General features: G+C 44.4%; 1 protein-coding gene across 4 annotated transcripts in view; it reads left to right on the top strand.

The window, feature by feature from the left end:
- The window catches only part of UBE3A (ubiquitin protein ligase E3A), a 246,710-nt gene that overhangs the window by 38,360 nt on the left and 180,819 nt on the right, over positions 1–27,531 (top strand). For 2 of the 4 annotated variants that reach the window (XM_086934175.1, XM_086934177.1), the window contains exon 2: positions 13,643–13,687. The exons of 1 other annotated variant lie outside the window; for it this stretch is intronic. In XM_086934175.1, the coding sequence (XP_086790301.1) occupies positions 13,643–13,687 (45 nt within the window). Of the gene's footprint in view, positions 1–13,642; positions 13,688–27,531 lie in introns of those variants that run through there. One more of the 4 variants, XM_086934178.1, reaches the window with a different exon arrangement.

Raw genomic sequence — 27,531 nt, 5'->3', positions numbered from 1 at the left:
GGCCTGTAGATCGCTACGTAGGGAAGTAAAGAGGGACCCCATGAACGCTTTCACCACAGGGCCCTCGTAGTCGTCTAGAACCAAAGCCACCTCCCTAGGCTCTGATAATGAACCCCGGGGGGCACACACCCCCGCAAACCGCCACCTCCCCAGGGCTTTGTTTTAAAAAAAAGATGTAAGATGGGGGGGGGGGGCGGGGCAAGAGCTCCCCCCCCCCCCCCCCCCCCCCCCACCCACACACACACACACACACACACGTACATCCCGGGGACCACCACCTCCCCGATGCACGGCGCCCACCCTGTCATAGCAAACACGGCTTTGCTGTTTGCACAAGGGGAGCTGCATGCCTTTGCCCCCCTGAAACACACACAGAGGACCCCTTTTTGGATGGTCGCCATCAATTTTTATTATTTTTGTGACTCATCTGCTGGTAATCTTGAACTTTAATTCTGGTATCCTGTCCAGTGCACAGTGTATGTTCTCTGACCGCTAAAACAAGTCGAAATTGGCTTAAAACCGATTGCCACATATAACTTGCTTATAAGACCATAGTATACTGTACAGAAATCTACTATGGCATTGAAAGTAAGATACCGCTTATGAACTGGAGCAGCTATTGTGCAGTTCACTGCAGTGGCAGTGAAAACATAGCTTCAGGCCCATCATTTGTAGCCATAACCGCAGCAGCTTGAACCCTGCTGCCAGCTCTACTGAAATCAACATTTTGACAGGTAGGAAAACTAGATTGTATATATTAAACAAGTTGCACCTAAGCACGCTTGAATGCCCACAAGATTGGATGCAAAGCATATAAGAGGAGGGCCATGTGAGACATTAAGAATGGCAGGTTACCCCATCGACTAGACCCAAAACGACATTTCATTGGTCAGGCTGTAACTGGCTCGTAGGAATAGTCAAAGTATAGGTAATACTCTATAACTTTGACCTGTGCGAGCTACATACTCCATTCAAATACTTCTTTTTATATTTAATAAAAATCCAATATAATGGTAAAGTCGGCCTTCTTTTACATATAGGGGTAATGTAACTGTCAGAAAGTTAACATTTACCCTACCTCAAGCTGCTGAAGGCTAATTTGCTTTAGTCCTCTCCACCCCCCAAACAGCTGTCAGCCTTTGCTTGGCCTAAATTAGTAAAATGTGTGATAACTGCTCCAAGAGCACAGGCAATGCACCAGGAGTGGGGAGGTGGGTTCTTCTCCGGAAAGGAAGACCAGTTGGAGTAGGCCCAAGAACTTGACTTCAAAGGGACCTGCCTGTCGCAAGCACATTTTAGGTGTCACTTGGGAAGCCCCGGTAGGGAGGAAAGCTATCCCGATAACTGGTTTTGAGTAACAACAGAGGAGGGGGCTATTCTGTACCCTGGCCACACTTCTTGGTGGGTCCACAGGCAATGCGCAAGGGCAGAATGGTGTGTCTATCTTGGATTTTAGAATGATGGGCAGTGGAGGGTTGTTTGTTGTAAGGCAAACTCAAAATGCTGAAAAACTGGCCTGGTTTGCTCCAGGGATCCCTTATCCCTATTAGCTACGGCAATCATCCCAGGTCACTCGGGGTGCCTCCCAAGGTACCGCCTCGGAACAGTTTCTGGATCTGTGGGCTATCTGAAGAGGAATGGAGCTGCTGTCTGTGATCTGAAAGGAGCCATGAAGGACATGCTAACTTTTGTACCTAGACAAAGAAGTTAACTTTGAGTCAGAAGGCTGACCCCCCTGTGCGGTTACAAAGACCCAACAAGCTGCAAGAGGATTTTTCCTGGAAGTACCTTTTTGAGCAGTGACAGTAAGAAATAGACTGGATTTGACTATGTTCTTTGCCTGACGCCCTTAGGGGCTCTAAGTGCTCTCATCTGAAGTCCTGACGGCCTGAAAAGTGTACTCCTGTGGTTGTTTGCAAAACACACAAGATGATGGACGGAATGTTGCACTTTGGCAAAACATTCACCCCAGTCACAGATCTGGGTTTTAATCCATCGTTATTTTGCTCACCACGCCACCCCATTTCAGACATGACCATATGCAAATCAGCCTTGACCCTGTGTCTCATGGGAACAGTCCAGCCCGAACTGCCGAGCCATGTCTTCCCTGGACCTGAATCAAGCATCCTAGGACCGGTTTCTGGCTATCAGCCGTCATAGCTTGACTCCAGTGGCGTAGTGAGCTCGGGACCCATGTCTGGGCATACCCTTTCCACGTAGAGCGAACAGCAAAACACACAAGATGATGGACGGAATGTTGCACATTGGCAAAACATTCACCGCCAGTCACAGATCTGTGTTTAATCCATCGTTATTTTGCTCACCACACCACCCCAGTTCAGACATGGCCATATGCAAATCAGCCTTGACCCTGTACCTCATGGGAACAGTCTAGTCCGAACTGCCAAGCCATGTCTTCCCTGGACTGGAATTAAGCATCCTTGGACCGGTTTCTGGCTATCAGCTGTCATCCGCCAGGATAGCTTGACTTGACTTAGTGAGCACTGGACCCACGTCTGGGCATACCCTTCCCAAACAGGGTCGGACTGATTTGCATATGGCCATGTCTGAACTGGGGTGGTGGAGTGAGCTAAAGAATGATGATGGATTAAACTCGGACAAGTTGACTGGGGGTGAGTTTTCAATTTGCTCAAGCGCTCCGTCCATCATCCCCTTTGGTATCGCTTTGTTTGCCCTAAGTTGGCAGGGTATGCCCAGACGTGGGTCCCTTGCTCACTTTGCCACTGGATTCAAGCTAGCCTGGCTGATGACGGCTGATTAGCCAGAAACCGTTCTTAAGATGCTTGTTTCCGGTCCAGGGAAGACCTGGCTTGGCAGTTCGGGCTGGACTGTTCCCATGAGGCACAGGGTCAGACTGATTTGTATATGGCCATGTCTGAACTGGGGAGGTGGAGTGAGCTAAAGAACGATGATGGATTAAATCCAGATCAGTTGACTGGGGGTGAGTGTTTGATTTGCTCAAGCGCTCCGTCCATCATCCCCTTTGTCATCGGCCGGTGGTTGTTTGGGCACCAGAATAAAGTTTGGAAAATTTGAACAACTCTTCCTATAGAGCTAATCAAGGTCCTGTATAAAAAGAATCTGTTAAATGGCATTGCTGTGAATTTAGTCTTCCTTGCAGTCAGGGCTTCCAGCACCTCTAAAACAAGCATTGGCAACACCAATAGTTATCACCTTTAAAATATATTGGCTTTGACACTGCTTTTTCTGCTGGGCATGAATTCACACACATCTGTAAATGCTCTCTTAGAATGTATTTTCATATACTTTAAGAAAACGTATTAAAAAATGATAGCCACCGTAAACGCCCATACCTCTGTGGCTTTCTATAAGAGTGGTATCCCTGCTAAAATTACATGTAGGAAGGATCATTTGCTTTAGCCACAGTTATTCCTTTAATGGAAAGTCAAATTTTACTATTTTAGATTGCAACATTTTAAGTAGTATGTAATTGTTGCATGCAAATTACTAAATGGGAAGGTCTGTAGTATATCAAATAATTAAAAAAACGTAAACAAAAGAGGCTGCTGGAAATCGGATTTGAAGAGAGGTCTACAGATTACATAGTAATCTGAATGCAACATCATAAACTACTCGGCTGACATGACGTGGAAAAATAATTGCACAGATTCTACTGTTAACATTACGTTGTTATGAGTGTAATTAGCAATTCAATAAAAAATATCTAAAAGCGTCATAACCTTAATATATTGCTAAACCCGCAATCCCAAAGGAGGTTTTGAGAATGTAACATAATTGTAGTGTAGAATATGCTGTGTTCTTGAGCCTCAGTGAGTCTGATACTGAAAAGCAAGAATGAGCTATTGAAATAGAAACTTAATTTAAGCAGTGCACTCAGATTTATTGAGCAACTCTTAATACATCAGTTCAAATAATTAAAAAACAAAATACTAACCTGAAACATGTTTATTGACCTAGGATTAAACCCAAGTCTCTAAAGTACACACAGACCTGAGCACAAAGCCATAGTCCGCTTGATTCTGAAATTTTGGCACACAATTTCTCCTGTTAACAATACATTTTATGCCAAATGGCTCACTGAAGTAAGGGTGGAATAGCAGGGTGCATCCATGAAGGCTTGCCAAGAAGCTACTACATGGAAAGAGCAGCCTAACAAAACAAAGAGGTAGGGCAGCAGCACCTGTGAAAAAAGAGTAACATCTCAGAAAGGAGCAGCAGAAGTTCTGCTCCGCTGGGTTCGAGTGTGTGAGAAGAGTGGCAAAAACAGAAAGAAGACACAGAGTAGTAGAGCAGCATGTTTTCTCCGTCTAGTAAGCAAAGAGGAGAATAAGAGTGCATGAACAAGAGTGTGCAACACAAGCACGGGTGGCGGATGAGAAGCACACAAGGGAGACAGCTGGGAAATACTTGCACTGTTGTGGAGTGCTTAAGAAACAAGCATTTGCAATGCAATAGGTCTCGCATTTGCGAGAGTTTAAGCTATTAGCATTGCAAATGACAATGCCTTTTATTTGTTTTAAAAAGCAAAACAAATAAAAGACATTGTCATTTTCAATGCGAATAGCTCAAACTCTCGTAAATGCGAGACCTATTGCATTGCAAATGCTTGTTTGAAAGGGCCACCGTGTGCTGGTGCACAATTGACCTCCTGCTGCCCCTTATCATGGTCTGGATAAATTGAGAGGTCACAGACGAAGACTGAGAGAGCCCACTCCAGTTGAGAGGAATGTAACATAATGTGTATTTGTAAAGGGCACACTGACCCCTTTCAGCAGCTTATCTCTGAATGTCAGATGTTTGTTACCCAGCTCAGTGGTGCCCATGTTATCGGCCATCTTAAGGATGAAGGGCTGAGTGCACCTATCAGGATTTCTACTTGAGACCATAAGGTGATACGCCGATCCCCTCGGAGAATTTATTAGTCACTGGGCTCAGACCTGGGTGCACCCGCACGCCACGCATTAAGGCTAGAAGTGATCTGTGTAAGACATCTCTTACGGTAGAGTAACAATATGTTAAAACATATGGGGCCTGCAAGTTTAGATTGCATCCTCTATTATCGTAAAGTGTATTATGTGTAAACATTTGCTAGATAACTCTTGCATGCCTCTGTTTAGAGACAACCTGACTTATGCGCCTGTAACCTGTATCTCGAGTTCATTAGCACGAAAAATCGATGTTTATTAAAAAAAAAAGGTTATGCTTCTGTATGTAACAGCTTTGGCGGGCGTTGGCAGTCAGCGCCCGCCTGCAGTCAGAGCCCTTTGTGTCGAGATCTGGCCGTTCTGCCAGGATTCCGCCAGCTGTAGGTTTCCTCCTCCTCACTTCCGCTCAGTTCATCTTCTCTCCCCCCACACACTGTGCACTAACTTTATTCCCTGACATCCCCATGAATTTGGGCTTTTGCTTCCATAAGCTGGAATGTGCTAGCCTGCTGTTGGCAGAGACAGTTGCCAAGTGGCTTCCCTTAGTTACTTGAACAACAAGCTGTCTCTGCGTGCACATCTCCTGTCCGCTCAGGCACAGGGAGCAGGAGACAGGGAGGAGCAGGAGATGTGCACGCGTACACGTGACCCTTACGCGTGCACATCTCCTGTCCGTACGCATGCACATCTCCTGCCCCCCTCCGCTGAAAAACCGACGACAATAGATCTCGTCAAGGCGAGAAGCGCATGAGCTGCATCGCTAGGCGATACCTAAATAGTAGCCTCTAAAAGTGAGCCTTGGAAGGACACAAGTAAAGAGGCTATGCTCCAGGGGAGGGGGAGACAAATGAAGGACAAAGTAAGCAATCCGTCTCAAATGGGTTACAGTAATGCCAGCTAATGGTAAGCAAAGGGCATTGTAAGCTGACAATAGGTCTTTTCCAACCAGACAGCCTATTCTTTCTAGGAGACTTCCCCGTGTTCTGCGTTGGGACTTAAAACAATTTCAACATGAAATTTCCAAAGCTCCAGTGGGAAAAGTGACACAGCCCCTTTGTGCACCTCTTTGACTTTTCAGACTTTCACTAGAACCAATGCACTTGTATCCGACCAGGGCTTAACCACAATCAACCTCAAATCACGTCTAGGTCTCATTCTGCCACTTTCTTAGACTATCCTTGGTGCTTTGTTGCATTATTTTCACTTAAATCTTTATAAATTCATATCTTAAGGTCTCCCTATTTTATTTTTGTTGGTTTGGTCTCATTTTACTCCCAAAATGTTTCTCTTGATTTTAAAATTTGTTATGAAATGTGTTTTTTGTGACTTGTTCTATTATTTATGCACTGCTTAAATACTTTACACATAGCCTTTGATTTAAGACTGACTGCATTGTCACATGACTGGAGATTGAGGACAGGTTGATTTAATTAGTGCGACATCTAGCAGGTTGTGGCCTTATCCTTTGAGGTGGGTCTCTTGACCACCCCAGATAACAATCCAAGTTCGTACAGTTATTAGTTAGGGATGCTAAGGGTTTTTATGGTTCAGAGATAGGTAGTGTAAGTAGTAAGGAGCATGTGTTTATAACGGGTAGTGTGAAATTTCATTTCATTATATACAATTTTTAAAATAAATTCAACCTAATTACATTATATTTTTAATAGTGTTATTGTAATGTTAATAAAAGTTACTAACTTTCATTAGTTTCATTTTCAGAATTAAAGCTTATATATATATACATTTACAATTTATATGTATGTGTGCAATACTTGTATACCTGCAAAAGCACTCCTGGTGTAACAAATAACGATGTAAAGGTGGTCCAGTTTACCTTGATGTAATTACTCCCTTTGTGCTAGTTGCGTAGTAGCAATCTGTGTTTGTTTGACTCTTATAAAGCATTGCATCATTGGTGTTTTTGACAAAAATATTCTTCTAATACTTCTTACTCCTGATACTCATTGTAGAATGTGTATTTTATCTTTTTAGGACATGAACCATAAAAAGATTAATGTTGTACTTTTATTTCTTGATAAAGGATTATGATTTTGCACCTTTTGTCATCCTTAGTGTTTAACTTTGCTATGGCCTCCTTTTTCCAAATGAGAAAGCGTACTAATAAATGATATACCCAATATTAATTCAGTGTAACATGCCAAACATCATTTGCCCATTGCTTCTTTCCTCACCACCTACTTCTGGTGAATTACGAAATGGTGAAATGCCACTTTCGCTTCACGTTTTGCTTTCTACCAAGACTACGGTTAATAATGCAAACCTGGTGAAGGTGATGCATAGGAGGGCATAAACTGTTGAGATTGCAGAATAGGGCATTGTTTGTATAAGAGTACAAGAATGCACAGTTTTGACCCGATCTCCAACCATAGTATCAATGTTCCCAACACATAATTTTTCTCGTGAGCATGTCCTATCATATAGTTCTGGTCCGTTGTTTCACATATATGACATGGATCCAGGTGACGGATTTTAGTTATGTGAGGCTCAAGGGAGACGAAAAAAGCAGAGAACAGTCTAACACAGGGGTTGAGTCACAAGTGATAGCAGAGCTCGGGGTGGGGCAGGTTGTCAGACAGTGCGGTGAGACCCACCCTGACCTTGCGGTGCACAGGAATTCCTGTGGGAGGAGGCAAGGCAGGGGGAAAGGGTGGGGGCCTGGAAAACAATTGGCCTAATCTTCCCTGGAGGACTCATTCTCTGATAGAGGGAGCAGGTGCCCCATGTTATCTGTTCTGGGGCAGTCTCAAAAGTATAAGATCCCATCCCTGGGCTGCCCAACCCATTTTGTCCTTTTGTCCCCAGTAGTACTCCCTTGCATGCAACCCACTTGGAGAGTTCTCTGCTCCACCCCTGGAGTGTAAGACCCTTATGTGATTTCCAGTATAGTGTTGTCTGGCACAGTGCTAAGACCAGGGCCAGGTGTTTAAATCTTGAGGCGATCCTGTTAGTTTAAGACTTGGGGAAGAATCCCAGGAGCCAGACCATCGGGCTTTGCTCTATACTACGCCCTGTGGCAATATTATTTTACAGGATCACTGATTCAAAGTAGTGCGTCAGGGTGGTGCAGGCTCAAACCATATAATAGAAATCCGCGCCAGCTTCCAACATCTGGAGCAAGAGTCCTGTGTCCTCTAGTGGTCATGAGTTTAATGTTTCGGGCGAAATTTGCCTTTTGGAGGAAGTACACCTGTATCGGGCGAAATCAGGCATTGCGTAATGTGCCAGGGATGTACTTTAAAATGTGCTGCCAGTCCACATCTGCGGTGCAGTGCGAGGTGTCGTCTGCCCATCTGTCTAGTAGAGCAAGCAGTGTATTAGGCCATGTATGCTAGTAAAGCATTGTAAAGGAGAGTGGTCACGTGGGACTGCTCAGAGGTGGTATAGATTAGCACAAGGGCTCCATGTGTGGCCGTTTCCCAACCGCCCCTGCCCTCGTATCCCACAGACACGCTGCCAGAGCTCCATATAGTAGGAAGCTAGAGGGGGATGGATCAAATTCGTCAACCTGGTCAGCAAAGGCTCGAAATATCCCATCTGTGTACCAGTCTCCAATTATGGACATGCCTCCCCACCGCAAGCGCCCAATCACCCATATGCAGGATCTGCAGTAACGACGATAACGGAAGGTCTTTCACATAGCAGACCTTTATTTGGGTCGGCTGCAGAGTCCTTGACCATACATTGCAACGTGTCCACGAGCAAACCACCTTCATCGTTTGGTCTGTTAGCATAAGGATGTATCAATATGGACATTAATGTGTGGAGGAAGCCCAGCACTGGTGCATTGTCCTCCAAACTGCATTGATGCCAGTATGCTGCTGTTGAGCTGCAATTTGGACAGCTCCAGCAGGGATGTGGAATTCCTATAGCCCAACGCCAAGGACATATTATTTGGGGTCAAGAGCAACATGTTTTCATGTGTATTTTGTTCTTGGGACAAGTAGGCCTAACCCCCTGCAGCAGACACTTGGCTGCCAGTTTGCAGTACCACATTATTGATCAGGGAAGGGCACTGTCTGTAGTTAAGGTAATATTTTTGTCCATATGTTAATGCTGTTCAAACTTGTATTTATGGTTCATCAATTGAAAGCATTTATTATTAGGGTGTGCGCTACAAGTAAATATGTAAGCTCTGACTGCACTACTGACAGTGGTTCCAGTATAAAACTGTGTACACACGTTTTCAAAGTTTAGTATTATGAGGCTATGTATAATGCTCACAGAATGCTTTCTGATTTGATGCAAATATTTGCTGAAGCTGGAAAGCAATATTGATGATTCTTTGCTTTCAAAATAAAATGTTCATAAAAAAATGAAAGCAGGAAAAAAAATGTTTTGCTTAACTATTGTAAAATTTTAGGTACCTTTTCTTTGCAGCATAATTTAGTAACATGTGTTGATGCATGCTAGTATTTCCCAAAAATATTCATAATGGAAAATCAGTGTAACCAGTTTCAATAAGATTATAGGAAACAAAAATAAACAAGCATTGACAAAGCCAGTCGATCTGAAATTGGTGGTCAGCTTTTTAGTTTTGGCAATGTGTGACTTGTTTTGGCATGGTTTTTGTGAAACCGTATTGGTGTGGGAGCTGCCGGGCCCTCACCATTATAACAAACATTGGTAAAAGCAAAAAAATGGTTTGGTCTCAAAAAGCACACACTGCCAAAGTAGTTACTGGCACTGAACAAAATTACTTTGTGTGCCGATATTCTCCTTGTGACAGAGCAGAAAGATGTCACTCAGGGAAGCCAGCTGATACAGAGAGAGAGAGAGAGAGAGAGAGAGACAGAATTTTAATAAACGCAAAAGGTCATGGTCCATACCAGACCAAATTAGGGGCCCAATTATTGAAGCAAGAATCAAAAGTGCACCCTTGGTATATATGCCCTTGCATTAAATGCAGCTATACAGCTTTTGTGAATTCCCATGTATTTACAGAAGTAGGATAAGAAATAGTACTCCTAGAAAATATTTGTGAACTGCATTTTAGCATGAGAAAATTGGCATGCGTAGATTTGCTCATGCGAAAATCCGAGTAATTGCAAGTTAACTTTCCCTCCAACCACTTTTATCCCAACTCTGGAAGAAGTTTAGCTCTACCATTGTCAGGGGTACATTACCAACATTTCTCAGTATGCGAAAAGATTAGAGAAAAGTTGTTGAAAACCCTTTAAACATGCTAGTTAGTAGGTTTGCAGAGACTCAAAAGGGCATAGAAACCCTGGAACTATTGATTCCCACTACCTTCAGCCTCAGTATGTAGATCTGCCGAAACGTGGCAACATAAGGGGATTGCAAATATTCAAAGACTACTATGGTATGACCTGGCACAATCAGAGAGGCTATATCAGAGCTCTTATATAATGAGATTGCTGCCATAATTTGTCCCTGCACTACATGGCAATAATATACAATGAGACCCAATCCAAATGGCGAGTGAATCTATCAGTGACATATGGGGGGTCCAATACATCCCACTCCCCACTACTCTCTTATCCACATTATAATGAGAATATGCACTGTGCTCTGCCTTGTTTAAAATATCTGTTCTCCAAGACAACCCAACAGAGCAAAGCTCTCAGAGTGACCCCAATCTTGGTTGTTCACAACAGTCCACACCACACATTGGACCTTATTCTAAATAGAGGAAAAATGTGCGAGAAGAAAGTGACCCCTCACGGAAACACCACCAAGCGGGGTAACTGGTATGCAATTTCCAGACAGGCCCCTGTCTCATCATCGGTGGTCACTCGCTCCTCGGGAAAATAAAGGTGATAGAAAAGAAGACGTGTCCAAAACAAACAACATATAAAGTGCTACAGTGAAGTGCAGAAAATTCTGCTAGTGGCAAACACACACAAACATAATGATAGAGTGCCTAAAACCACACACAACACACCAATCCCTTATCCACTTTTATTCGTAGGGTGGTGATTGCGTGCTCTTGAGTATTAAAAAGGCTGGTAGCTAGTCATGCATACCATTACCTACAGTGCCGACATGTTTCACTCCTGTATAGCGTAGAGCAGTTTCATCAGGGCTGCACTCAAGTGCTGCCACTTCACTCTTTTTGGACACTCAGTTCTGTAACGTGCCAGGAGCAGCAAAGCTTTGCATACCAGCCACTCCGGTATCAAACTGGGACCCTAGATACTCCAAGCGTGAGTGTGCCCCTTGATTTGTAATAAAACTATTATATCGTGACGATCTGGGAAGGTGCCTTTCCTCAGCCGTGATTTGCTCATGCGAAAATCCGAGTAATTGCAAGTTAACTTTCCCTCCAACCACTTTTATCCCAACTCTGGAAGAAGTTTAGCTCTACCATTGTCAGGGGTACATTACCAACATTTCTCAGTATGCGAAAAGATTAGAGAAAAGTTGTTGAAAACCCTTTAAACATGCTAGTTAGTAGGTTTGCAGAGACTCAAAAGGGCATAGAAACCCTGGAACTATTGATTCCCACTACCTTCAGCCTCAGTATGTAGATCTGCCGAAACGTGGCAACATAAGGGGATTGCAAATATTCAAAGACTACTATGGTATGACCTGGCACAATCAGAGAGGCTATATCAGAGCTCTTATATAATGAGATTGCTGCCATAATTTGTCCCTGCACTACATGGCACCAGAGGAACAAGTGGATTTTGTTACTGGACAAGTCGATTTATGAAGCAACCTTCCCCATGGACAAGTAGTTATTTTATTAAATTCCACACCCATGGCCAGTCTCTGTCGGCCAGGACCCCATATTCGATAAGTCCGTAATGCATCCATCTTGCAGAAGATGGCCTTTGGCAGTCACAGTTAATAATGAAACCCTTTCTTTGTATTAAGGAGATTTCCAGTGATCACAAAATTTATATTTTTACACAAAGGTCGGACCTTCTGTTTGAGGCCAGTTCGGTCTGATCTAGTGATTCTATGTCTGTCGTCTGAGGAAGGTCTTCACACAGTTCAAGATGGACTCTTGAAACTGTCTCACCAGAATGTGCCTGCATTCCCAACATAGAGATAGTGTCTTGGTGTTGCTGGCAGTTGCAGCAATAGCGTTTTTATAGTATTTCCAGTTTGCTAGTCTTTTGTGGATTTCTGAAATTACTAAATGGGATGTTACAGATTTATTTAAACTTACTACTGACATATAAAGTACTCAAACTTAACTTGTATCAGTTACTCCTTAGTAGTTCATATTTGCCAGTTTTGTGTCCCCAGTTAAGCTTTCTCTTTTTGATGTATTTGAGTTAGTTCAAAAACATACGTTGCAAGGCTATGTAAAAGGAGCGTTGTCAAAACCAATGGGTCTAGAGTGGCTAGCAAACGTTTGGCTTTGTCAGTGCTTGTTTTATTTTGCTAACGTTTTTTAAATACTTTATTGTTGAGGAGTTGGTGCTCTCAAAAACAAAATAGTGTAAAAGCCAAAAATGTCTTTGGTCTCAAAATCCCTATTTGTCTTAGTAGTCTGGCGTTAAAAGGATCTACGTTTTGTTCCCCTGCGATCCTTGTAAAAAAGCAAAATAACATCACTTCCGGAAAAGCTAGCCTTTGGCTGAGATGAGCTGAACCTTTGGCCCATGCTGTATGCTGTGGTGGATGGAAGAAAACATTTGAAAAACACAACAGCTGACCAATGCATGAAGAGGGCTAGCTGAAAGTCCCTGTAAGGCAGCACATATATAATTTTAGTCCTGATAAAAGGTTTTGACGCTAGATCTTAAAATCATACATTCTGGAGTGCCTTATTAAAATAATAGATTCCGAGAGAAATCTTTGATAATGGTACAAAAAGAATATTGCAGGCCTTGTTCCTACCCTTCTTTCTGCAGTGTATGCCACATTACCGTCTATAATAACATATCCCTTTACCTGAATGATATTGGTTATATACCTGGAAACTCAAGTTTAAGAGCAAGAAAGAGGTTTCCTTCTCTTCATTTTGTTGAGAAAGTTTAGAAGTTGAAATTCTTATTTTCCGTTAGCTCTACCTTCTGTAGATCGTTTTTAGGTTTCGCCTATTATCATTCGCTTGCGAATGTAATAGGCGAAAATTCAAGGGCTCGATCGACTCGTGAAACCACTGCAGTTTCTTCACAGTGCACGTGAGTCACGTGACCACAAAAGCGGGTCACGTGACCACACAAGCACGCGCATCTCCCTAATCCGCAAACAGCATTCATTCAAAAACACAGAAACCCCCGCCCCCATCCAGCTTGGCTCCGCGCATCTGCCTGCCACACTTCTCCTCCCCTCGCTCGCATTCCCGCCCCCCCACCAGGCTCTCCCGCCCCCATCCGGCTTCCCTCCACGCATCTCCTTTCACCATGCCTACTTCTATCCCCACACTTCTCCTCCCCTCGCTCGCATTCCCGCCCCCCCACCAGGCTCTCCCGCCCCCATCCGGCTTCCCACCACGCATCTCCTTTCACCATGCCTGCTTCTATCCACATGTCTCATCTGTGGCCCTTTCCCACTGATTATTTCTCTTCCCTCTGCAACTCTAGCTCTCTCCTTCTCTAGCTTTCGCTCTCCACCTAACTCGCCCATCTATCTTTCTCCTCCAATCTACTTGCTCACTGCTGCTAGTCTTCCGCCTTCCTTTGATTTCACAGAGGCTTTCGAATACCATGCTTCTTCTCCGTGTTTTGATTGAGATCTGTACATCATGTTTAAAAATATCTTTTTGAATCTTTCAGGTTACCAGGAGACCCCAACTCTGACGACCTTGAAACTAGCCGAATGTAAGTATGGTTTCCGAATGGACCTGTCCAGGGCCTTAAGGTTACTATGTCAATTTTAACTGCCACTGTATTTTGTTTCTTCTAAGTTTGTTGCATTAATGGTGTCATATAGGGCACCTAATTGCAACTGTTGTACTAGTAACGTAAAACATACATGGAAATAATCTATTTTTTGAGGATTTGTGACCCACAATCTTCTTCTTGTGAAATGTTTCTGTTGTAATCTACATAAATGGAGCATTCTGTTCTTCCTTCTCCTTGTGTTCCTGTCCTCCTTGTGTTCCTGTCCCCCCCCACTTCTTTTCTCTCTAGAGTCTCTCCCTTCTTTGGAACCTTCAGGTGAGGCTCACGTTAGAATGTTCATGTGAGCCACCTGAACTGACAGTTGTATAGGATCTATAATATAATAAACTTCTTACCTTTCGCATGCTTATGGAGTAATCATTTAACCCCTTTGATGCTCATGATGGAACGGTTCCGTCATGAGCATCGGTTGAGCTGTGCTCATGACGGAACCGTTCCGTCATGACCACACCCATTAACATTGGGGCTCAGCACCGGTGATAAATCTGGGCAGCAGCCAAGGTGTTAACAATTTGGTGACTAGGATGGGTTTCAGTGAGAGGGGTTCCTTACACTGTGTATGCTGACTCTTTTCCCCCCTCATACCTTCATTAATGAGAACACGTTGATGGAAAACTCTCAGGGAAAAGTTTACTCATTATCTCCTGATATTAACCCTGGGGGCTATAATGAAGAGCCCATACCCCTGGCAGGGATGTTGCTTACGCAGATAATTTTCAAAGGAAGATCCACCATGGGAAAAATTTGCATAACTAAAAGTGGTTCGAACTTATTAGGATGGAAACACCAAAGAGATCTGGGGATCAAATTGGATCCCAATGTGTTGGAACAGGCATATTTGATTGACAGATCTATTGTTGGTAGGGATGTATGTAGTACATTTCCTGAAGTTTTTGGGAAAAAATAGGCTTGTTTAATGGATTTCTTCATAAAATAAAATTGAAAAGACAGTTTAAACCAGTAATTCACAAAGCCAGATCCATTATTTTGCTAATTAGAGATCCTCTAAGGAAAGAATTGGACAGGTTGGAGGCCAATGAGGTCATAGAGAAGATAGAGAGTTCGGAGTGACTACCTCACATTGTTATTGCTTCCAAAGAGGGAGGGAAATGTATTCATCTGTGTGTTGATTTTAGAGACCTCAATGCCAACATTTGGGTGGATAGGCATCCTCTTCCTAACATTAAGGAAATGCTAAGTGTCATTTAGGGTGCCAAATATTTTAGTCGTCTAGATCTCTCGTCAGCTTACCACGTGTAGCCCTTCATCCGGACTCTAGAGCTCTAACCTCTTTCATAACTCCATTTGGAATGTACCAGTTCCTTAGGATGCCGTTTGGACTAGAATCTGCTGCTGCAGTTTTTTTAAAGAGTGATGCAACATATATTGCAAGGGACCAAAAAGGTCCTTTGCTTTCAGGATGATATACTTATGTATGGTTGCTCAGAAGAACAACACTACGAGGTGTTGGAGAAAGTTCTGGGGAAATTGAGTAAAGTTGGGATCACCACACAGAAAGATAAATGCAAAATTGGTGTTAAATCAGTTACATACTTGAGACACGTTATTTCTGAAGAAGGGAATGAGACCTAAAACTAGCTTGGTAGGCTCTGTCAGAATGGCACCGCACCCTCAAACAAAGAAGAATTGAATGAATTTCTTGGTCTTGCGGAGTATATGTCTAAAGTCATCCAAAGTTTTGCGGATCAGGTGCAGTCACTTAGGTCATTACTAAAAAAAGGTTGCCCTTTTGAATGGAGTCGTTGGTGTCAGGAGGAGTTTATCACGATCAAACAGGCAATATTTTTGGTACCTCAATTGGGTATGTTTTATTCTTGTGCCAAAACCACTCTTAACACAGACGCCAGTGTGAAGGGGTTAGGTGCGTCCCTTACACAAGTAGTTGAGGGTAAAGAGAGGATAATTGCTTATGCAGCCCTTACATTAAAAGAATCGGAACGTAATGATTTCACCATAGAAGAAGAGGCACTTGCCTGTTATTGGGCAATGAATCACTTCAAATTCTACCTGTGGGGCATACCATTTGTTTTGAGAACTGATCGTAAACCCCTACTTCCTATGTTCGCTACCAAATGTATTGAGAAGGCCACTCCTCATACCTCGAAGTGGGTGTTAGGTTTGCAAGAGTTCAACTTCAACATTGTATTTGTGCCAGGTAGTAAGAATCAAATTGCTGATTGTCTCTCAAGGTTCCCATCACAGGTGAAGATTCCCAGGTTAGCCCACCTGAGGAAGCTATTCTAGCAAATGACATTCCAGCAAAAAAAAGGGAGACTAATAGAAGTGCGAAGAAGATAATATCCTTGAGTCCCTTAAAGAAAGGATTATCAAGGGTTGGCCAAAGAATTTTAATATTTTACCACACTGACTTCAGCCCTTCTGTAATGTGAAGGATGAGTTATCCATCAACAGGGGTGTGGAATTTATTAAAATATCTACTTGTCCGTGGGGCAGGTTGCTTCATAAATCTACTTGTCCTGTAACAAAATCCACTTGTCCCTTTGGTGCAATGTAGCGCTGCCACAAATTATGGCAGCGATCTCCTTATATAAGAGCTCTTATATAGCCTCTCTGATTATGCCAGGGTATATACCATAGTAGTGTTTGAATATTAGTAATCATTTTATGTTGCCACGTTTCCGCATATCTACATACTGGGACTGAAGATGGTGGTAAGCAGTGGTTCCAGGGTTGGAATGCCCTTTAAAGTCTGTGCAAACCTACTAACTTGCATGTTTTAAGGGTTTTCAACAAATCTTCTTTCCAATACTGAGAAATGTTAGAAAGTTACTCCTGAGAGTGGCAGATGTAAACCTTCTTTCAGAGTTGGCGAAAAAAGTAGTTGGAGGGAAAATGAACTTTAAAACATCCAGGTTTTCACATGAGCAAATCTACACATGCATATTTGCTCATGCTAAAATGCAGTTCACAAATATTTTGTAGAAGTACAATTTCTTGCCCTACTAATGTAAATTCTTGTGAGTTCACGAAAGCCAAATACCAAAGGTGCACTTTTGAGACTTTCTTTAATAATTGGGCCCCTAATTTGGTCTGCCGTTAACCATGACCTTTTGTGTTTATTAAAATTCTCTCTCTCTGTGAATCGGCTGGCTTCACTGTGAGTGACAGCATTCTGCTCTTTCACAAGGAGCATATCGGTTCACAAAGTAGTTTTGTTCAGTGCCAGTAACTAATGTGGCAATGTGTGCTTTTTTGAGACCAAAAACAATTTTTGCAGTTGCCAATGTTTGTTATAATGTTGAGGGCCCGGCATCTCTCACATCATTAAGGTTTTACAAAAGCCATGCCAAAACATGTCACGCATTGCCAAAACTAAAAAGCTGACTACCAATGTCAGCCCTACTGGCTGTGCCAAGGCTTGTTTATTTTTGTTTCTCATAATCTTATTGAAACTGGATACGAACATTTTCCAAGAGGAATAGTTTTGGGAAATACTAGCATGCATCAACACATTTTACTAAATGATGCTGCAAAGAAATGGTACCTGAAATTTTACAGTAGTTTAGCAAAATCTTTTTTCCCTACTTTCATTTTTTAGGATAATTTTATATTGAAAGCAAAGAAACATGAATCTTGCTTTCAAGCTTCTGCAAATATTTGCATCTAATCAGAGAGCATTCTGTGAGCATCATGCATAGCCTCATGTTGCTAAATTTTTAAACCGTGTGTACATATGTTTATACTGGAACCACTGTCAGTAGTGCAGTCAGAACGTACATTTACTTAGAGCGCTCCCCCTACTAATAAAGACTTTCAATTAATAAACCCTAAATACAAGTTTGAACAGCATTAGCACATGCAAACGAATATTAACTTAGCTACAGGCAGTACCATTCCCTGATCCTTAATGTGGTACTGCAAACTGGCAGCCAAAGGGTTTGTGCTACAGTGGGTTGGGCCTACTTGTCCCAAGGACAAAATACACATTACAACTTGCTGCCCTTGACCCCAAACAATATGTCCTGGGCGTCGGGCTATAGGAATTCCACATCCCTGCATCAATGATAAAATTTACAAATCTAACAAGATTGTTCCTCCCAAGGGCATGCAAGAACGCGTTATTGACATCTCACATGAAGGCCATCCTGTTAAGAGTATGACGAAAGGGAAAATTCGTAATGATTATTGGTTTCCCAACATGGACACCATGGTGGAGAAGGCAGTAAAAGAATATTTTGCTTGCAGCTCCAGTGACAAAAATAGTCACCCGCAAGACTCCTCTTCTCCCTGTGTTAGTACCTTCAAAGCCTTGAGACAAATTAGGCCTTGACATCATAGGACCATTAAATTCCCAGAGAATTATGTTTGTGTTAATAGATTACCATTTCCATTGGATGTCTACTAAGCCAGTCACATCTATTAATACCTCATTTCTTATTGAGTTCTTAAGAGATTTTTTCTAAGGAACGTATAACCAGTGTTGTGGTCACTGACAATGGAGTGCAGTTTACTTACGATGAGATGACAACGTTTCTGGAAATTTTGTCCATCACACATGCCCTAAAGGCAATGGGTTAGTGGAAAGGGCTAACAGAATGATAAAATACACCATTCAGTTGGCCCTCATCTCTCGTGAATCCATTGATGAAGCTTTGAGGAAGATGCTATAGTCCTATCACATCACTCATAATGCAATTTCAGGGGTATCTCCTTTCGTTTCTCTTAAGGGGAGGAATCCAGGCTCTCAGTTAATTCCCAAGCCGCTTAATAGAGGATGTCCTCTTTGGGTAGACAGAGCTCAGTTTTGGACCAGATTAGTCATCACCAAAATGATTATAAAACCAGATATGGGGTACTGTTAGTAGAGATTGAAGAGAAAGTCAATGGGTCGCAATCAAGAGTCCTAACTAACTGCTCCAAAATATCTGTTTTCTCAACCCATGAGAATCAAACTTGTCAATCGCAACTCAGTGATTTTAGAGGACGGACGCACATGGAGTATGGACAATGTGGCTTGTTGTCCAGATGTGTTGATTCCTTCGTCAAACGATAGTGGAGTGGAGGATAGAACTGTGTTGGTCCAAGGATGTCAGTTTGCCGTCCTTCTAGTTGGCAAGCAGACTATAAGATGAAATGTATTCTTCATGGTTTTGACATGTTATAATCCCTGCACACTTCTCTATTCTTCCTGTCCTGTTCCCTCCCCCTCCCCCCCCCCCCCCCCTACCCCCTTTTTTAGGTTTCGCCTGGCGTCCGCTACGCAGCAGCGTTCGCGCAGGCGAAAACTTTTGAGAAGAGTATGGTGTCTTTGTCACGCCTCTCACTTCCATTGGTTAGCTCCATAAATGGAGGCTAGCCATTGGAAGTGAGATCTGTCCGTCATGGTCCGAGGCGATTCGTGGTCGTTCTGGCAAGGTTTTTCTCATCCTGCCCCTTTTCTCATGGCTTTTGTAGTTCGGACTGGACTGTTCCCATGGGGCACAGGGTCAGAGCTGATTTGCATATCGCCATTGTCTAACCCAGGGTGGTGTGGAGTGCAAAAAAACGATGGATTTGGGCCCAGATCTTTGGACTGGGGTGAGTGTATGACATTGATCCACATTCGGTCCATCACCTGTTGTGTTTGCATATTCCGCCCTAAGTGCGCTGGGGATGCCCAGACGTGGGTCCCAGGCACTCCACACCACTGGAGTCAAGCTAGCCGGGCTGATGAGAGGTGTTACCTCGAAACCGGTTCGGTCCTCGGATGCTTGATTCCGTTCTGGGAAGGACATGGCTTTTGTAGTTCGGACTGGACTGTTCCCATGGGGCACAGGGTCAGAGCTGATTTGCATATCGCCATTGTCTAACCCAGGGTGGTGTGGAGTGCAAAAAAACGATGGATTTGGGCCCAGATCTTTGGACTGGGGTGAGTGTGTGACATTGATCCACATTCGGTCCATCACCTGTTGTGTTTGCCTTTTCTCACGTCATGCGGCTGTGGGCGTGTGTGTTTTTTTTTTTTTTTTCTCTCTCGTGATGTTTTAGTCTTTTTGGAAGTGCCTTTAGCCGGAGTGGTCGGCGAGATTTACGTTGCCAGGAAGCTGTTGTTATTTTCGATCAGGTAAGCAGCATTTTGTTTATAATTGGGCTCCGTGTTGTGAATGTTTGTGTTTGTACAGTATGCTTGTAACAGATATTTTTTTTTATTTGAGATTTATTTTGGCTCGTCTTTTACTCGTCTTGTGTATCCCGTCTTATGTCGTCTCCCCTTTGTGTGTCTCGTTGCTGTGTTTGTGCGTGTATCCTGTCTCGTCTATCCCGTCTCATGTTGTCTGTTTGTTTGTTTTACGTTTTTAGGTTTCCTCTCCGTGTGCCTGTTAACCCGTCCCCCACTCCCGCTGTCCGTGAGCCCGTTCACCCGCCCCCCTCCCGCTGTCCGTGGGCCGTCCTACCCCAATGAAAAGGTAGCAAATGCGTCCACTTCGCATTGAAGCGGGAAGCAGGGAAGAAAGGGAGTTGTTTGACTTGGTGTCTGTTGTGGCAGCTGCTGGCTACCATCAACCCCACATGGCCCAGTCTCAATCCGTGTACACAGACCACCAGGATCGGACTGGCCCGATTGGCTGGTCTGACAGATCAGTATAAGGGCGTTTTTTTTTTTTAGACGTTTGTAGACCTATTTATGGCGTGATGGGTACGTTTTTAGCGATGATCCCCTGCTATTACAACACACATTGGCCGCAGACAACACAGATGCATGCATGGAGCCTCCCATACTTTTTTAAAGAACAACCCAACGTTGCTTTCCTTCAATTTGTGATATTGTGTACACACTTCTTATATTCTTTCCATGAGACAGTCGAAAGCATTTAAAGTGATTTTCAGCCCGTAGAATAGACTGCACTTTTTTTTGTAATGTTCAGGTTAGCACTGTTGTGGTTCTGCTACAGTAGTTTGTAAAAAGAGGTTGTACATTTTGTATATTGCCTATTCCTTCTGCATTTTCATTTGTTATACTTTTTAGGTTTCGCCTGGTGTGTGTGTGTGTGTGTGGGGGGGGCTCTGGGTGGGTGTGTGTGTGTGTGTGTGTGTGTGTGTGTGTGTGTGGCTCTGGGTGGGTGTGTGTGGCTCTGGGTGGGTGTATGTGTGGGGGGCTCTGGGTGGGTGTGTGTGTGTGGGTCTCTGGGTGGGTGTGTGTGTGTGGGTCTCTGGGTGGGTGTGTGTGTGGGTCTCTGGGTGTGTGGGTCTCTGGGTGTGTGTGTGGGGGGGCTCTGGGTGTGTGGGGCGCTCTGGGTGTGTGTGGCTCTGTGTGCGTTTGTGTGTGTGTGTGTGTGTGTGGTAGTAATTGCTGTCTGCTGAGCTCGTCCGTAGGGTACAATTGGTCTCACATTGCGAGAGATTAAGCTAATGGCAATGTAAATGACAAAACCAACACATAAATATACATTTTGTCATTTACAATGCCAATAGCTCTAACTTTTCCAAAGGCGAAACCATTACATTGTAAATGCTTGTTCTCTATAGTCTCTCCCTTCTTTGGTACCTTCAGGTGAAGCTCTCGTTAGAATGTTTATGGGCCACCTGAACAGACCATTGTAGAGGATCTCTGCATATAATAAACGTCTAACCTTTCGCGTGCCTATGGAGTAATCATTTAACAGTTTCCTTCAGACCTAGCGAGATTTCGTAATACTTCTGAGCCACCAAATTCATTCTAAAGAAGAAAAGTATTTTAAATCTCCTTAAATGTTTCATGTTAAAGTAAATTTGGCATTACTAAATGTTGCCAACTATGGCACTAATTTCACATCTAGATTGTTTGCTGACTTTAGTTTAACAAAACGTAGTGACTTTTATATTGTGCGTTTTCCACTTGGTCATTATTGTTTTCATGTTGCGGTGGTGCAAAAGTACCGGCCAAAATGTTTTTCTTGTCTTGCCTTTTTCTCCTGTGATGAATCATGTTAGGTTTCTACCATGGCATCACGATTTGATAAAGGAAGTTTTGTTTTTCCGCTTGGTTAATAACTAGTTGGTAAGCTTTGAATCCCAGCATGGTGTACTGTACTATATTGTTCAGTTGTCTGCGTTTGACCAGGAAGGGCGGTGTTTCTATCCCATTTAATGCCCGTAGACTGGCATTGTTTCTATCTGTAGACTTCTTTAACTATCTTCCAAAGCTTACACAAGCAACTCACTAAGAGAGTGGGCAATAGGTCATCCTCCAGTAGCCATTGACTTTTATTGGTGACATTCATCTTTGAAACGGCCCAGATTACAGCCATAGAGTGTTGTAACTGTCAAGTTGTGCAGAACGGATTATTTATTGTGAACTAGCATGCTCTGGTTCAGTTGATGTAGAAGTCTGCATACTAGTGTTGGAATTTTCTTTAGTTTGCCTCCGCGCATCACTTTACACTGGGATTGTGCCGCAGGCGCACATTCTGTGAGTCCTCTGCAAAATAATAGCTTGATGAGGACTAAAGGAGCAGGCAGCAGCAGAGCACCTGTCGCACTGCTTCTGCCTCACAGCCCATTTGCATGGAGGGGCTTGGTGCCAGAAACCGACTGGAAGTACTGCAGAGCTGCTCCAGTCTCCTGCGCCTCTTCCACAAGCCTACCTCTCACACCCGCAGGGCACTTTTACAGTTGAGAATGTCAAAGTCCTCAATTGGTCTCACAGCCTCAACGGTGATCCTGGCACTGTTTAGATCATCAGTGCTCTTGATCTCTACCACTGACTTGCTTAATCTCTGCCAACCTTCTTAGCTGTTCCCCAGGCCCTAGTGACCAATATTCCCTTTTCACTTAAGCAGCCTCAGAGATTCACCATAGCCTTTTCCTCTGCAGCATGCCGGGACCATATCATGATCACATTCAGGAATGAAATCGTGTGCCAGTCTTTTGGAAAATGGCACTGCCTACAACACTAATTCGGAAACTCTGAGTTATTCATGAGCAAGAGTCTGCACAGCTCAAAATAGCAAAACAGCAGCCACAGCTCCATGTTTTTGTGCTGTGCTATCTGCAACTAACATTTACGGTTTCTGAATCCGTGCATGCAGTTCAGGCTGCTTCATTCAACAAAGAACAGCTTAATTGACTTTGTCTCCATAATCAGCACAAAATCATCAGGTAGCTTTCTTGAGCACCAGGCTGCAGCCAAAGACACCTTTGATTGGCCAGTCCCAGCCCATGGCTTTGCTCCCTATTCTCTTATGTTGCTGTAACCTAATTTAGCAGTTAATATTTGCCACACTTCATGCATCGTTTGAGATGATAGTGGAGGTCCAGGATTTGTAAAGCAGGTTTCCATAATACAGTAATGTTCACTCCTCGCACAAGTATGGCCTTGCAAAATTGAGGTAACTCTTGGCTCACTTGGGGGGTACTCATGGCATGATGGCACTTGCTGCTGACATATTCTGTGAAATGTGTTAATTCATTGTCCATTGATGATATACACTACCATTCCACTGCTATAATGCGGACTATGGCATAATGGTGATAATTTGTGACAAAATGTGACCATTCACGGCATAACGGTACTTAGTCTGATTAATATTGACATTCTGCTTGTCATTAGCATTTTAAGCAGTCTTTGGTTAATGAGGCTCACCCTTGTCCTAATCGCTTGCCCATTATCAGTGGCTTGACATTATTGACTTCTGGTATATTGTTGATCTTTGAAGGCTTATTGTAATTCTTGGGATATTGCCATGATTTTTCATACACTATTAGTTGAATGCAAGCAAAGTTCAGAATGGTAGGTTTAACCCATTTCGATGAATTGATGATCAGTGCCCCCATGCTTTTTATGGTGTTGTCTAGCTGCACGCCCTGGTTATGTGAATACTTACTAGCTCCTTTCTTTTGTCCTTAAATTCACTTATTAACCTACACATTCATCTATTACTACCTGTGCGCTCAAGCACACTATGCCTATCATTGGATGATCCCCACCCCTTTTATGCCACAATTAGCAGTGGAGGACTGGATTGCTAACCCTCTTCCCCTCAATGGGCTTCTACATTGCCCTGTGTCGGATATACCCACGCCGTATACCTCCGTCACATGTACAATCGAAGCCTGGCGCCGTCTGGCTAAAAAACTAGACTGTGCCTTGCTCTATTCCCCTCGGATGCCACTGACCTATCACCCTAAACTTAGATTACTATGTGAGCAGGGCTTCCAGATGCTCTGTAGGAAACTGCATATCACATGTTGAGGCGATCTTTTTACGGCTGGTCGATTCAAAACTGTGGACCTATTTTTTGCCGCACACGGCCGCACTCCGCTTGAGGTCTTCTAATACATTCGGTTGCGCCAAGGGATGAGGGAGGTCCTGCCTGCTTTCCCGGACGAACCCGAGACCCTGCCTCCTCTGCACCCTATGCTCCGCTCCCCAGATGGCTCACACTTAGTGTCAGGCATGTATCGTGGTGTCGGGTCATGTGCTCCAGTGACGGAGATCCCGGCCCGCCAACGCTGGTCCACTGACCTTACCATTGAACTTACTGATAAACAGTGGTCATACTGCTGCTCCCTCACAGCCCGCATATCGGCCTGTAGCAGGCTCAAAATAATCCATTACAAATTCCTACAGCGCTTGTATTCTACCCCGGTAAAAAAATTAAGGTTTCAATTGACTGGCAATGACAAATGCGAGCGTTGCCACACGGAACATGCAGATTTTCTACATCTTGCCTGGGAATGTCCCCCGGTACAAGCCTACTGGCAGCAGGTACAGAGGGCTCTTGAATCGATGACCGGGATAACAATGAACACCAATCCATTACTAACACTTCTAGGACACACACCACACATACCCACAACTTGTAGGAAATTCGTAGATATTGCATTGCTGCTTGCGAAAAGACGGGTGGCATGCAGATGGGGTCGTGGCAGGGCTCCAAAATTCAAGGAGTGGCTTACGGACATGACGTATAGTCAGGAGCAGCATACAACCTTTGCTGAGTTACTTCCGACTGCTAACAGACCGAGGGACATATGGGGACCGCTAACAACCTACCTACTGGCCCAAACTGGGGATGATATTCGAGACGATGCCGATGCCCAGATGTAACATACACATTTCCCCAGATGGGGTCACAGATGGAAATCTTTCACTTACACGCATTAACGTAACCTCCATGCACATGCTCTGATGTCCGACATGGGTCACTGATATTGGGTCGTACGTATTTATCCAGTATTATGGGTGTCTTTCATAGATTCACATGCCTGAATCATTCCCCGTCGTCGAGACGGGAGTCTCCGGTACATAGAAAAGTAATGTCCTATAGACATATATAGAGAAAAGTAGGCCTAAGGGCCTCACCTTAGTAGCCTATCTTTGTCCTTTTGTAAAAAGGACCAAACTCTAGAAGAGAGCCAATCAGCTAACACCTCCCTCTAGAACCTTCCTGTCAGGAGCCTCAGTCTCTCAGATTTTCTACCGCACGTTGTGCTAAGGGAGTCTCCCCTGAGCTCTGCTCAGATTCTGTGGTTTTTTTCACTTCATTACAATAATTTTGCTTTTCTACTATGGATTATCTTCAAATACATTCTTTAAAGAAGGTTTGGTAAGGGGAAGAAAGAAAGAATTCTATTTTAGAGCCTGCGCTTCTTGTTCCAAGAGGCTACTCTGCTCTGTTCCTCACACTGACAGGCCAAAGGCTGCAAGGTATGTTGCACTTTCTCAAGTAATTTTTTGAGATGTTGTGAAGAGCAACTTTTAATATGGTTAAGACCAGAAAGGAGGTTTTTTATTTTCTCCAGTTACTGCGATGAGGTGTTGCCCTCAACGTCTAGGAGACCTCAAAAGAGAAGAGAATCTCCTCAGACTCATTCCTCAGGGGAACATCCTGAGAAGGCCCTCAAAAAGACCACTCATGGGTCTTCCGGGCTCAGTTCTTCAAAATCTCCTCACTCTGTGGAAAAGGAGAGTGAAGGACTTGCTTTTGGAGAAAAATCAGGTAAAAAGACGACTTCTGAGCCGTCAAAATCACCTCCTCTGGTCATGGGATCATTCAGAAAGGCGTCTTCTATACCTCCTGAGGTAAAGACTAAGAAGCCAACATAGTCAACAGGATCGTCGATGACAAAACCATCATCATTGCCTATTACAGCCTCTTCGTCTACGATGGCTCGCCTACGACGGCCTGTCTACGGCGTCGACGTTGGCCTCGCCAACGATGGCCTCGTCTACGATGGCTCATCTACAATGGCTCATCTACAATGGCTCGTCTACGACGGCTCGTCTACGACGGCTCGTCTATGACTACAGCGTCGACGACTACGGTGTCGACGACTACGGCGTCGACGATAAGAGCGTCGACGATGAGAGCGTCGACGATGTTAGCGTCAACCATGTTAGTGTCGACGATGTTAGTGTCGACGATGTTAGCGTCGACGATGAGAGCGTCGACGACCACAGCGTCGACGACGACTAGAGCGTCGAGGACAAGGAGAGCGGCTATGACTGCTCGGCTATGACTGCTCGGCTATGACTGCTCGGCTATGACTGCTCGGCTATGACTGCTCGGCTATGACTGCTCGGCTATGACTGCTCGGCTATGACTGCTCGGCTATGACTGCGCGGCTATGACTGCTCGGCTATGACTGCTCGGCTATGACTGCTCGGCTATGACTGCTCGTCTATGACTGCTCGTCTACGACGGCCTGTCTACGGCATCGACGATGGCCTCATCTACGAAGGCTCATCTTCGATGGCATAGTCATCGACGGCCTCGTCTATGACGGCCTGTCTACGGCGGCCTGTCTATGGCGTCGACAAGGGCCTAGTCTAGAATGGCCTCGTCTACCATGGCCTCGTCTACCATGGCCTCGTCTACCATGGCCTCGTCTACCATGGCCTCGTCTACCATGGCCTCGTCTACCATGGCCTCGTCTACGATGGCCTAGTCTACGATGGCCTAGTCTACGATGGCCTAGTCTACGATGGCCTAGTCTACGATGGCCTAGTCTACGATGGCCTAGTCTACGATGGCCTAGTCTACGATGGCCTAGTCTACGACGGCCTCGTCTCTACGACGGCCTCGTCTCTACGACGGCCTCGTCTCTACGACGGCCTCGTCTCTACGACGGCCTCGTCTACGATGGCCTCCTCTACAAAGGCCTCCTCTACAAAGGCGTCAACGGCCTTGTCTACGACGGATCGTCTATGGAGTCGTCTACGACGGCCTCATCTGTGACTGCTCGTCTACGACGGCCTCGTCTGTGACTGCTCGTCTACGACGGCCTCGTCTATGACTGCTCGTCTACGACGGCCTCGTCTATGACTGCTCGTCTACGACGGCCTCGTCTATGACTGCTCGTCTACGACGGCCTCATCTATGACTGCTAGTCTACGACGGCCTCATCTATGACTGCTCGTCTACGACTGCATAGTCTATGACGGCGATCTCGTCGAGGGGCTCGTCGACGAAGGAAAAAATCCGCCAATTCTGGAATCTCTTATAAGGTGGTAGAGAGGGCTACTCAATGTTTTAAGATCTCAATGATCTCTCAAGAACAGGCCTGCTTCTTGTACGACTTCAAAGAACCTCTCAAGAAGGCAGTAAGGTCAATACTGATTATCAATTACCTTTAGTCAGAAGGGGTAAGGGTCATGCAGTACCCCTCCTCTGTATCACTAATGATTCCTCAGTTGGATAAGAAGTATAGGGCGCCAGATACAGCACCGGCGTGTTTAACAGGAACATCCTAAGCCGGGCTCCGTAGTGACACAGGCGGCCCAGAAGAACTCCGGGAATCCTTCGGCCCCGTTGTCG

The sequence above is a fragment of the Lissotriton vulgaris genome, chromosome 8 (assembly GCF_964263255.1).
Source record: "Lissotriton vulgaris chromosome 8, aLisVul1.2, whole genome shotgun sequence".
Lineage (NCBI taxonomy): Eukaryota > Metazoa > Chordata > Amphibia > Caudata > Salamandridae > Lissotriton > Lissotriton vulgaris.
This window is presented reverse-complemented; position numbering and strand designations above follow the sequence as displayed.